The 13648-nt window shown below is 43.8% G+C and overlaps 1 protein-coding gene and 1 long non-coding RNA gene across 5 annotated transcripts in view; one reads left to right on the forward strand and one right to left on the reverse strand.

Moving 5' to 3' along the window:
* LOC142109336 (uncharacterized) overlaps nucleotides 1-13648 on the forward strand; it is a 133756-nt gene that overhangs the window by 36988 nt on the left and 83120 nt on the right. The window lies entirely within an intron of this gene.
* STON2 (stonin 2) overlaps nucleotides 1-13648 on the reverse strand; it is a 52539-nt gene that overhangs the window by 31469 nt on the left and 7422 nt on the right. For both annotated transcript variants that reach the window (XR_012680339.1, XM_075193481.1), the window contains exons 2-4: nucleotides 8302-8418; nucleotides 7463-7693; nucleotides 4844-5029 (exon numbers count right to left, since the gene is read on the reverse strand). Coding sequence is in view for 1 of the 2 variants with exons in the window: in XM_075193481.1 (XP_075049582.1) it covers nucleotides 4844-5029; nucleotides 7463-7693; nucleotides 8302-8377 (493 nt within the window). In the remaining variant the exon portion in view is untranslated. The remainder of the gene's footprint in view (nucleotides 1-4843; nucleotides 5030-7462; nucleotides 7694-8301; nucleotides 8419-13648) is intronic.

Below are 13648 nucleotides of genomic sequence, written 5' to 3' on the forward strand. Positions count from 1 at the left end.
TGGTTGAGGTTACGAAAGACGCAGGTATTTGCCATTATTTGTCCCAGGCTTGTACTTAAACGTGTAAAAGACCTTATCTGTTATCTGCTTTCTTGGTGACTGAATGTATGATCTCCAGCATGTGTGGCAACATACAGGTCCTGTTGTGCAGAACTGAAGACTATTCTCCTTTGCAGTATATAAAGAAATTCAGGTTACTAACCTAGGACTTCATTCCTAAAGTGGACGCAACTGAGCTAATTCAAACTGTATTCCTACACTAGGCACAAATCACACTGCGTTCTGAAAATGAGGTAAATCCAACTGCATCCCTACACTGGGCACAAATCCCACTGCATCCCTACACTGGGTAAATCACACTGCATTCCTATGCTGGGTAAATCACACTGCATTCCTACGCTGGGTAAATCACACTGCATTCCTACGCTGGGTAAATCACACTGCATTCCTACACTGGGCAAATCACACTGCATTCCTACACTGGGCAAATCACACTGCGTTCCTACACTGGGCAAATCACACTGCATCCCTACACTGGGTAAATCACACTGCATCCCTACACTGGGTAAATCACACTGCATCCCTACACTGGGCAAATCACACTGCATTCCTACGCTGGGTAAATCACACTGCATTCCTACGCTGGGTAAATCACACTGCATTCCTACACTGGGTAAATCACACTGCATTCCTACACTGGGCTACATCACACTGCATTCCTACACTGGGCTACATCACACTGAATTACATAAAGTCACTCTTATATCTCTTTAATTCCAAGTCCTTATCGCTGTACCGTGTTATCCAGTAGAAAGTATGTGGTAGAACACTGACTTCATGGATAAAGTTGGGTACACACTACAGAAAATTACTGCTGATATGGTTTCTGTAACGATATTACCGACGACTGAAAGTCCCGATGACCATGCCCATTCCTGTGTACACACCTACACGAATTACCGTCGGATCTGTGATCTTCATCTCTCATAACCATCTGCTGAAAACATGCTGACTCTGTGCACTGTACAGATATCTGCCTACACTGCTGGTCCTGAATGCGTGCACACTGCCACATTTGCATAACATCGTTCCATCGTTGATCGTGATTTTTAGGAAGTTTATAAAACCAAATCAAACAATACAATGTGTTTTGGTGCAATAAAATATGATAGTGGGAGCATACACACTAATGTGATATCTAACCTAACGGTCGTTTGTTGTGTGATCAGCACATAAACCTGTAGTGTGCACCCAGCTTAAGAACAAATGGAACATTGCAGGATTTCCACGCCCCATTGTTAGAAAAGTTTATAAAACAGATTTTCCATACTGGCTGCCTGCGGTATAATTTCTCTTGTCAGCCATTAAAAGTTTCCCACACAAAGATATCCATTCTACATACTTATGACACCAACGTCTGTAGCTGAAATAAAAGTATCACACCAAATTACTGGGCAACTTAAAATTCTATTACTGATATAATTCTGTGACACATCCAAACATCAGCCTGTGTCATCATACTGAGCCCACAGCATGACACGGGGCATTGGTGGTGCACAGTATCTAGATAACTGGCACACACGGAATGCACACTACAACATGTTAGGGACACACTACTGTCATACAGCATATTCCGGGCTGTCGGGATGAGCGATGATTCTACAACACATGATGGTTACTATGGAGAGAAACTATTCTCTGATAAATAGTGGGAGCTAATTATAGCGTGTTTACTTGTACAATGGAGGCAGCAGCCTGTGTATGAAATACGGGATTATCAATAAATCCATCTGGCTCATACACACTATCCCATATAACCACATTACAAAGTGTCAGCATGTGCCCAATGACGCTGTCATTATTGTGTTTATCACCACAGCATATGGTATAATATTCATGTTTTATATATGGGATAATACACGCCTGGAGATCTGTGACCATGTGAAGCACACGGCTGGAGCTATAACAGGGCACTTGTTATAGGAGTATGCGGTGTGTTATTCTGTATAATACCCAAATTTCCTTAGTGATGACATCACTAAGGATATTATTTACACAGATATAAACATCACTGGTACATTATAAGGATCCTATAAATGGATCAGGAAATACAGGATCATGTACCTGGTAGGATCCATATGGCTTCTCCTCAGCTGCTGAGCTCCAGTATCTGGTTATAAGTGGCAGCAACTAGTCACTATTGATGCAGCTCCCACCCCCACCCCCAGGGTAAACAGCCCCCTCACCCATATCACACATGAAAACACTACAAGCTCCTGCCCCCACTCCCTCCCTCACCGCCCCCACACCTGTTATTACATTCCTGCTGCTTGTGTGTCTGACACAGCTGGATTGTCACTTACATTTACAACACACGTGACCCCACTCACCCATACTAATAACATACACAACACATGTGACCCGGATCACCCATACTAATAACATACACAACACACGTGACCCGGATCACCCATACTAATAACATACACAACCCACGTGACCCGGATCACCCATACTAATAACATACACAACACATGTGACCTGGATCACCCATACTAATAACATACACAAAACACGTGACCCGGATCACCCATACTAATAACATACACAACCCACGTGACCCGGATCACCCATACTAATAACATACACAACCCACGTGACCCGGATCACCCATACTAATAACATACACAACCCACGTGACCCGGATCACCCATACTAATAACATACACAACACATGTGACCTGGATCACCCATACTAATAACATACACAACACATGTGACCTGGATCACCCATACTAATAACATACACAAAACACGTGACCCGGATCACCCATACTAATAACATACACAACCCACGTGACCCGGATCACCCATACTAATCATACTAATAACATACACAACCCACGTGACCCGGATCACCCATACTAATAACATACACAACCCACGTGACCCGGATCACCCATACTAATAACATACACAAAACACGTAACCCGGATCACCCATACTAATAACATACACAACCCACGTGACCCGGATCACCCATACTAATAACATACACAACACATTTGACCCGGATCACCCATACTAATAACATACACAACACATTTGACCCGGATCACCCATACTAATAACATACACAACCCACGTGACCCGGATCACCCATACTAATACCATACACAAAACACGTAACCCGGATCACCCATACTAATAACATACACAACCCACGTGACCCGGATCACCCATACTAATAACATACACAACACATGTGACCCGGATCACCCATACTAATAACATACACAATACACGTGACCCGGATCACCCATACTAATAACATACACAACACTAGACTATACTGATACACATATCCCAGATCCTCTAATATACATGTGCCAGGCCCTCTGATACACGTATGCCAGGCCCTCTGATACACGAGTGCCAGGCTGGGTATGTTGGCAGTGTGAGTCGCTGGATGAAATACCGAGCCCAGAGCAGGAGGCTTCCAGCAGGATCCAGCCGGATGGCTCTTTGTTTGTTGTCCTGAAATAACACATTATTGGTGGGGACTCTGCTGTAACCCAGGTGACTGTTCAGTAACACAGCCCCGTCCAGCCCATCTACATCATACACAGGAGGCCCCCCATCATCCAGCCCCCACCCCAGGACACACACTGTGCCACAAAAACACTCTCAGTGCGGTGTAGAACAGACAGGGAAACTGACGGGGAAACTGAGACACAACCTCAGCTGTTATACAGCTCATTGTCTGCAATCATCATAGTGTGACACATTTTATATATATATATATAGGACTACTGTATATAACACTGACACAGTGTAACAACATCAGATCACAAATAATGGTCAATCTCAATGGAATCACCTCATTGACAGACAGAAGTGACCCACTGGGTATGGCTGCAGATATTAGTGACACTTTGTAACACATTAACATGGGGCGGTGATACTGCGCAGTGCGTGGAGCTGTCCTGGGCTTGTGATTGGCAGTCACATTATTAAGGTTTCTTATCTCATGAGTACAGTGCTAACTGTGCAGCTTTTTCTCCAGCTGCTGCCATCCCAGCTATCTGCTGTCACTTTTCTCTTTGAGGTCTATTTACTAACACAGCAACCAGCATTTCTCTGTCTAGTGATAATAGACAATTAAAGGAACAGTATGATTGGCTGTAGATGATGTATGGTTGTAGTGTAGATTTGAACCTTTGAGCAATCTTTTACTGAATATTGATATCCTGTGGTTCCCAATCCCAGTTCTTGATGACTTTAACAGAGCAGATTTAAGGTGTTTTACTGGAAAAATTGAATAATTGCTGTTTTCCGATCCATATGAATTGCAATAAACTGTGTTATTATGTCAATATCATGCCTTTCTTTCTTTAACCAATCACTGGCAATAATATGTATCACATTTATAGAGCATGATATGTACAACACATTTGAGGCATCGACATTCAGGTATGGGGGTTGGAGGAGACAAACTGAGGATTGTGGTTCTACAGTAGCCTGATTTAGACCCTCTAGATTATAAACTCTCATGCACATGGCTCTCTCTCTCCTTTGTGTTCTGTTTGGATATATGTTTTGTTGCACCCACTGACTGGTACTGCAGTTTTATGGCACTGTACAAATAACCAATGATGATCTATACATGTAGGTACTTCAGTTATTGCCAGTAGATGCTGGGACTTGTAGTTCCCTAACACGTACCCCATGTTGCCTATCACTACATAGATGTTTGCTACTGTATATGAAGACTTCCACATGTAGTTCCTATAATGGTGGGACATTATATATTTCATAGCCATGGACCTGGCGGTGACGTTACCTGCAGAACCCGTCCCAGAGGTGTTTTCGCTGGCAGCATCTTCAGTGTGGGTGTTGGACAGCTCTGTGTATGAGGGTCCAACGCTTGTGCTACTATCTTCATAATTAGCGTCTGTTCTGCTCTGCGATGGCAGCGGGGGGCAGCCGCGGAGAGGGGATCTCCCGCCTGATGCTCTTGAAGAGAAGACTAATAAGACAAAATAGTTTTGTTTTGACCACACATGTAAATATAAGGATATGTTTTATATTGCTTACAACATATGTAGGACATTTATCCAGAATAAAATGGCAGCTCTGCAGCAGAGATCCTTGGACCCACTTTGTGCTTTGATTTGCGCAAATGTATCTAGATTTCCGCTGGGTCTTAGGAAACATTGTTCATTATACTACTGGGATGGTTGCCATTCCTGGGGCCCAATCTTGTCAATTACTGCCTCCACCACGGCCCAGAGGTGCTGGGAAGAATAGCAGCAGGTCGCCGCTGACCTAAATCAGTGGTACCCTGCGTTTATGGTCTCTGAGTTATAGTGGAAACCAGCCCAGGCTGTCCAGCAGTGTGAGTGGTTGAGGATTTTGGTGGGGGTGCACCCTACCTGTAGAGGATTGATTATGTATTTTCGATGCACAGGCCATTGGTTTTATTTACAAAAGTGACACTTAATGCAGACAGTCCCGATGTCCCCTTGTTCTAGTTATTAATTTGAGCCATAAACAAGGTTAAACAGAATCTATTTTAAAACAAAAAGGAAAAGTTTATTTAATTGGCTGTAATAAATGGGTAGGAGAGGAGGAGGCATCATACGCGATATGGCTTGGGAGGACTGGTGCTACATAAAGGCGAATTGCTGTGTGCTTCAACTGCGCTTCATAAATTATACACAACCGATCTGTGCAGGTTACTCCTCCCTTAGACAAATCTGAGCAATGAAACATGAAAAGCCGGAAATGTTTATGCTAAGTTTAAAGCTGTGTTGTTTTTTCGGCATTTCTAAAATACAACATAATTTTCCAGAATGTAATAATGTGCGGTAAACTAGCTGAAAGCCATCTTTATCTCACGCCATCACTATGTGAAAGTTCTCTCTGTGCCTCATGCTAGCGCGGTGCTTTAATAGACACATCATTTCCTGGCTGCTTCTCAGAAACCGGGAACGTGGCCGGGAGTGAAAATGAGATCAGATACCAATGTGCAGCAAATAAACACACAAATGTCATTAAAGGATCAGAAGATACTCTGGACCAAAGCCTGAACATCAGATGGAAAAGTACAAGGGACCGCAATGGGAGTCAACAGCCACCCACATGTTCCATCTTATCGTAAAGCTACATAGAGTACAATGTACAGTCACTTCACCCATCTATGGATAGCTTTAATTACTTTTATTTGCTTGTCCTCCACTGATCCAGAGCAACAAACTGTATGACAGCTCATGCTAGGGCAGTATACTTGTGAGTAAATTAAATTATTATTCTTTATTATTATCCTTTATTTATAAAGTGCTAACAAATTATGCAGTGGTGAACATTGTGAAGATCATGATACAAACAGGAAACAGACAATAAGGGTGGTTCTTGTCCACATGAGCTTTCAACCTAAGAGGTTTGAGGAACACATGATACATAAAGTAGTGGAATAACAATTGTAGCTGGGTGTGTATGGCTAAGACCGATTTGGTGTAAAACAGATTATGGACCACAGGGAGAGGCTTCTTTGAAGAAATGATCCTTGAGGGACCATTTAAAGACTGAAGATAGAGGAGAGTCTGATAGGGTGGGATAGAGAGTTGTGTTTATGAGAGGGGAAGACATTAGAAGATTAAGGTCTGTCTCGAGGGTAGATTAGTTGCCCAGGTTGGGCCTTCTGACACCAGACTTGGAGCGGAGTATGGCGATGTGTGCCAACAGTCACTAAAAGGCCAACCACCAAGAGTGGGTAACCACCAAGAGTGGGTAACAATAGGGCATACTGGCCTAGGCCTGTCCGTTCTGAAGAGCCAATAAAAAAGAGGAGAGGACCAGTGGGCCTAGCAGATGGTATGATTGCAGTGCATTTTTTGCCAGACTTCAAATTATGCAAAATTTTGAAAAAAAGAGGTGGCCTATGTTCATAACACATACGTCTTGTGTCTTTATTTCAAGGGTTGCATGTTATGTTATAATATGCAAAGGGGTAGAGGGCATTAGCCACAGGGCAACAAAACAGTCAGTGGTATAGAGGCAGAGCTTTTATGGGTGTGATCAGGAGTATATGTGGGTCAGGAGCTATGAAAGAACCTGTAGGCAGTGCTCAGCACTTTGGATCTTAGTCTGAAGTTTATGGGAAGCCAATGAAGGGACTGACAGAGGTGGGGGGAAGGTGGCGAGGCATCACATGAGGTAGGACAGGAATGTAGTGGAGTCTTGCAGCTGCATTCATAGTTGATTTCGGGGTGGGGGGGTGTTATTTGCAGGGCATACAGAAGGAGGCTGTAACATGCAAGACAGTAAATGATGAGGGCGTGATCTGGAGCTTGTGTGAGAAGAGGACATGTATTAGAGGTGTTGGTACAGCATAAACAGGTAAAGGCTAGGATAGTATCTGCAGTAACACTATGATGATGGCAGCAAAAGGTAACACTACCTGTTGCACATGTGGCCGGAGGAGTTGCACATGGGGTCTCTTCAAACTGAACCCAGGTGATGGTATCCGTCTTCAGGGAATTTGGTGCCACCTCCGTGTGGTCTGTCCCTACTTTATCCGCATTAGGGGGGCACAGACCCTTGGCCCTTGCAGGTCTGCTCTGTCTTGCTTGGACGTTCGCATGTATTGGAAACGCTCCAGGAAGTCTACTAGATTCATCCTTAGCCTCACCTGCAAGATGGGCACAACGTTATACTTCATACAGAATCCATTGTCCAGATTCAATGTGCCAATATATAAGAATTATTTATAACGTATTAATTGACAACTACTCATCATTGAAGCGAAATGGCATATTATTACCGAGACAAATGCCCAAATGGCCGTGTTCCTTTGTGACAATGTGGTTGTTTGCTTGTATGAAACAATTATTGCTTCAAATCATTGACTTGATAAAGGGGTTCATTATAAAGCCGACCCCCCAGGCCTAGGATGTGTAAATACCTTCATGACCACAGAAAACATCCTTTACAGACCAATACATAAATAAACTAGTGTAAAGATGTCGCTGGTTGTGCGATGTGCGAGAGGACCGTGGCTAAGGGGGGATTAGAAGTTCCTTACTACAAGCTAAGTCTAAGAATCGGATGTACATCAATGCATTCCATTACACAACGTTTATATATATTGATTTTAAATTACAATTCTGTTCTAACTTGGGCTTCACTTCCATTAACATCATCCTATGTGTCAATGGTTCCACCCAGGATTAAAGGCGTTTTATCGAGGGGTGATATCACCAGGGATGAGAATAGAACATTTTCTCACTGACATCGTACCTTGCAATATAAGATCATCAGTAAAAGAGACCCATTGGGATTTCTGGGTGGCGACGATTCCAGCCAGTGAAGTCATTCTCTCATCTTGGATCCAGGTTCATGGTGAGATGGGTGAAGCTGGTGGGACGGACGAAAGAAAAACACCAAAATGCACCATAAGCAAAATCCTGCAAATAATAATGAGAAAATGTATAATAAATACACTAATGAAACAATAGTAATGGGAAATAGTCTCCTCATTGTCTGGCATTGTTCTAGAGTGGTGCTGTGGTAGGTGGACAGTGCTGTAAGCTGGCACTGTCTGAGATGTTACTTCCACAAGTTGGCACTGTCCACTGGTGAAACTAGTCTGGGTCATAGAATGATGTGGCAGGATGGTGCTGTGGTAGGTTGGCATTTAGTAGGATGATGCTGTCTTCAGAATATGATGTAGTAGTGTAGTATTGCATAGTGGGTTTTACAAGGTTGGTGGTGTTCGAGAATAAAGTAACAATCAATAAATGTTGGATTTCTTTAAGCCCACTCCACTCTCTTTGCAATTTATATTGATTGCAGTAAAGTTCTCCTCTGAGAGTGTAATAACACCCAGACTCCAGTCAGCGGTAAAGCCTGGGAGCTGTCTAACCTTTCCCGGTATTACTCTAATTAGTGTCAGAGCCTGTCTGTAGGGGGATAAGAATCAGTCCTCTCCAGCCCCGTGATCCATCCCAGCGCTCACAGCCACGTAATATTCACACAGCAGCTATCGCCTTTGTAAAGGTCTCTTCTCTCATCACATTATTTCCATAGATAAAATAAATATTTGCTGAAAGTGAAGAACCCTCTCGGTGTTATATATGCCACGTCGAAGCTGCCACTTCTAGGCAGGTTAGAGACCCAATGCTTGTCCCGATTACACCATTATACTAAGTAGAATAACACAGATTTATCTCCAATGCTTAGAGGAGGTCAGACAAGTGGTGCGTTCTGCAGTCCTGACGCAGGGGGTCTCATTTATGACCAAGGGACAGCGCTCTTTGGTGTGCTTTGATTTGCGCAAAGCACATGTTTTGTTTTGTTTTTAGCAAAATTATGGTGTTTGTAGAGGAGCAGAGCCTTGTTTAGCACATGGGGAGGATTTGGGCATGGTCAGGGTGTACCTGGTGCAGTACGCAGAAGGTGCACATAATTTTGCAGAGAAGGGCAAAAGCAATATTTTATTTGTTGATGTGACGTTTACACTTTTGCGCTCTGCGCCTCTTCTCTCTGCACACTTAGGCGCAATTCTGGTTTGATCTGAGAATAGGTGTGCACATTGACATGTGCTGAATGGATCATCTAGATGCATCAGCAGCAAGCCAAGGCGTTTTATGCAATGTGCTTCTTAAATGAGGTGTGTTAATTTGGTGGTCAGATGACGAGCACACAGGCTGACAACAATTAACAAGAACAGCCAAAAATATATCGCCTCAATTTTATTTGGATTATTCTTTGCAAAGTGCATAGTTTGGGGCCCCAATCAGTAATGTTGGCACCTAATTAGCTGCTGTTACAGGTGATATCACTGCGTTTACGCTCTGCATGACTCCACCTTCCCAAACCTCCCTCATCATCGATTCTCTCTTACATCACTTTCCTCTCCTGCTCCGATTTGGCTGCCAATTTCTAGAACAGTACTCTCGCCTCATTCCTGGACACAGCAGCTCCAGACACCACACGCCTCCACCACCACTCCAAACATTAACCGTGGCACACAAAGCTAACCGGCTCCTGCACTGCTGAGCTTCACTGGAGGAAATCTTGCCTCAAGCAAACAATCATCATCACCATTTATTTATATAGCGCCACTAATTCTGCAGCGCTGTACAGAGAACTCACTCACATCAGTCACTGCCCTTTTGGAGCTTACAGTCTAAATTCTCTAACACACACACACCGACAGAGACTAAGGGTAATTTGATAGCAGTCAATTAACCTACCAGTATGTTTTTGGAGTGTGGGAGGAAACTGGAGCACCCGGAGGAAACCCACGGAAACACAGGGAGAACATACAAACTCCACACAGATAAGATCATGGTCAGGAATTGAACTCATGACCCCAGTGCTGTGAGACAGAAGTGCTAACCACTGAACAATGATTTACTCACAGTAAAATCCAAGGGCTCATCCTCCTGCACTTCTCTTCCGCATTTAGGGCCTGATTCATAAAGAGACATAAACAGCAATTTTGTGAGTACCATTTTCCTGTAGTCAATGTACAATAAGGGCATGTCAATCTCAAACACATGCAGTCCATACACGAGTCCAATTCAACCTCTGGGCATCTCTCTCGTATTTGTTTTTCATCGGTATCTCTTGCACCAGCTACAGGTTTAGTTAAGTGCCATTTACTAGTGACGACAGTCGTGTATACAGCTATTAACATGTGTATACAATCAGGAGCAACTATAAAAATTTATTTTATATTTTATGTACCGTAGACATTAATGTTTTACCATTAACGACTATATTATTAACTGGTGACATTAATTGAGCAGACCTACACCTGTATTTGCATCTTCAGATCCGTTCCTTGTTGAATTTGGGCATGTTTATACCTCATTTACAGCGTTTTAGAACAATCACACATTGCGCTCAGTATGCGGGTACTGATGAATCAGGTCCTTACTCTCTGAAACCCATCTATCCACTGTAGCCAACTGAATGACCACCTGCTGGTCACAGAGACCCCACTGTACCTGCATCACTAATAGAGTGTAAGCTTTCAGGAACAGAGAACGCATCTCATTAGTGCATGTCACTGTGTTTTCATGTGTGCTGTTCCCCCATTGTCCAGTGCTCTGCATCTCTTTGACCCTTCAATAAATAAAAAATAATAATAGGACTGTGGTGACTGACACTTGCACTGTCTCTCTTCATGTACTACTTATTACAGGTGACTGGTGGCATCCAGTGCTTCTTCCTGCAGTCAATTTTTGCAATGTGTGGCCAGTGGCTGGAGCGTTAGGGGAAACGGGATACAAGATAATGGGCCAGGAGCCAGCTCCTCTGTAGTAAATAACAAATTAGGCAGATATGGGGCCATCAAATTCCAACCTTGCAAATCTCTCATTTCTTTAATTCTCTGGTACTTGAAATGAATGCACTCCAGTCATCTGTGGGCAAGAAACCGATCATCTAAGATCCGTCATCACACCCTCCCTCCTGAGGCAGCCTCGTACGCAGTGTACTAGCAGTAATAGTGACTACCTCGCTCGGAGACACGCAGCCTGCACTGCAGTATGAATTCATTCTCCTTTACCAACATTGAGCCACAGTATACCTTGTTATAATCCGGCCATGTTGTGTGTGCCACCACAAAGCCATGGTATGTGTGCCCAATAGGTGTGGGCACACGGGTGCAGTGTGAAGCTTGTGGTCCGTGCAGTCATTTCTCCCCATCTGGCTCAGATGGGGCTGTGAATCATCTGCCAGGAAGGTACTGTGTACCCACAGCTTGATGCCCCTGCCCCAAGCCCAGTTATGGGAACTGCTCCCAAAATATAGATCTAGGGCCTGATTCATTAAGGAACGTATCTCGTGTTTTTGAGTGTGTCCTTCGCAAAATTAGTCTGCACATGCTCAGAACTGGCTGGTGTAGGTGTAAAAAAGACAGTTATTACAGTCTACGTATTTGGGGAGTGAATCAGCCTCCAGCGCACTGGAGAGTGGGCTGGATTTCTGCCGTATCTCCTGCTCCAGCTGGGGCCTAGCCTTATTGCTTGTGCCAAGTATGGCGGCATTACATACATCCGACCCGGCAGCTGGTAGTAGCGAATTCGGGGGACGTGGGGTCCCCAAGATTTTACTACAACCAGCACTTGGCTTAGCCAACCGGGGCTGCCCATAAAAATATTTTTAAAAATCCAATTGTGATGAATTTTTTTTTTATTTTCTGGCAGCTTGAAAAACCCCAAATAATCCTCTGGAACATTTTTGGCAAAACAAAAAACCCAGTCAGGCGACGTATTCTAGTTCCTGTATTCAGAAGCCGCAGCCGCATAATGTACATATGACAGCCGCTAGGTCTATTTATAACCTGGGGCTTTCTCACTGACAGGGTCATGTTAGATCAGCATACCTCTCAAAGGTTCTGATTTCAGCGGGGCAGTCCCGATTTTAGAGCTCTGTCCCGTTTGTCCTGCGCTGCAGCCCCCTGGAGGCGTGGCTACACCCCATCATGACTTGGTCACGCCCCCTGGCCCTACTGCCGGGGACTGACATATTGGGAGGTATGTTCTCATCACTTAGTAATCTATTGTCACAATCAAATTTGTTTCCAATGCTGCAGCCACAGTGGCTGAGGTTTATACAGAGGCTTCAGTGTAGTGTGGGCTCCAGAAACATGGCTGCCGCTTGTATGACCCAGTCAGTAATGATGACACATTAACTTACCTGATCATTGATCCCGCCCCCTAAATTACATCACACTTATTTAGCTAATTACAGTAGGGGACGGGGCCACAATGACGCGTGAATCGTTCCATAAGCCCCGCCGCTGCCACTAAATTAATGGTTTCAACCAGGATCCGGGAGGACTGCCTGCTCTCTCGGGAGTCCGGGAGGACTCCCAGAAGCTTGTGAGTAGGCAACTATGGTGTTATCCTCATTCTCTGTGTGTCCCACGTTTGTGCGTGACATGAGAGAGGTGGGGGACACCGAGCCTTAATTTTAGATGCTTTTTAACACTATACTATAAAATAGAAATACATATTAACTGCTATTTGTCTTTGTATTTGATTAAATAGGGTTAAAAAGCCTCCACAATTAGGGCTAATTTTAATTAAACTTACCAAATTCCCTAAAGCTTTGGGGGCGATCTGACCCCCGGCCATTCAGTTACATTTACTTCTAAATTCCCACTTACTCTACAGACGTGGGTGTAGCAGTGACTCACCCTGTAACATAACTTCTAGTTCCTGCTGAGTCTGAGCATTTTTAAGACGACCTGTGAGTGACGATTTTGGGGAGTTTGTTTATATTTTATGCTACAATGCATATTGTACACCACGGCTTTGAGCGTTTATTGTGAAGGCCCCTTCTTATGGATTTCTTTATATAGATATATAACTATATTACGCACATTTGTGTGTCTTCTATATACATGGGTATAGGAGTGTTTGTGTGTGTGTGTGCACGTTCTGTAGACATGGGTGTAGCAGTGTATCTATATATGTATAATATGTATATACATAGATATAGGAACACAGCCAGTGAAGGGCCAATAACCAAGAAGGGAAATGAAGGGGCAATTCCACCTAAAACTACATTTGTCACCAACAACCTCCTCCCAAGTATCAGAAGCATTGAGGATCCAGTGTGGGATACC

The sequence above is a fragment of the Mixophyes fleayi genome, chromosome 12 (assembly GCF_038048845.1).
Source record: "Mixophyes fleayi isolate aMixFle1 chromosome 12, aMixFle1.hap1, whole genome shotgun sequence".
Classification (NCBI taxonomy): Eukaryota; Metazoa; Chordata; class Amphibia; order Anura; family Limnodynastidae; genus Mixophyes; species Mixophyes fleayi.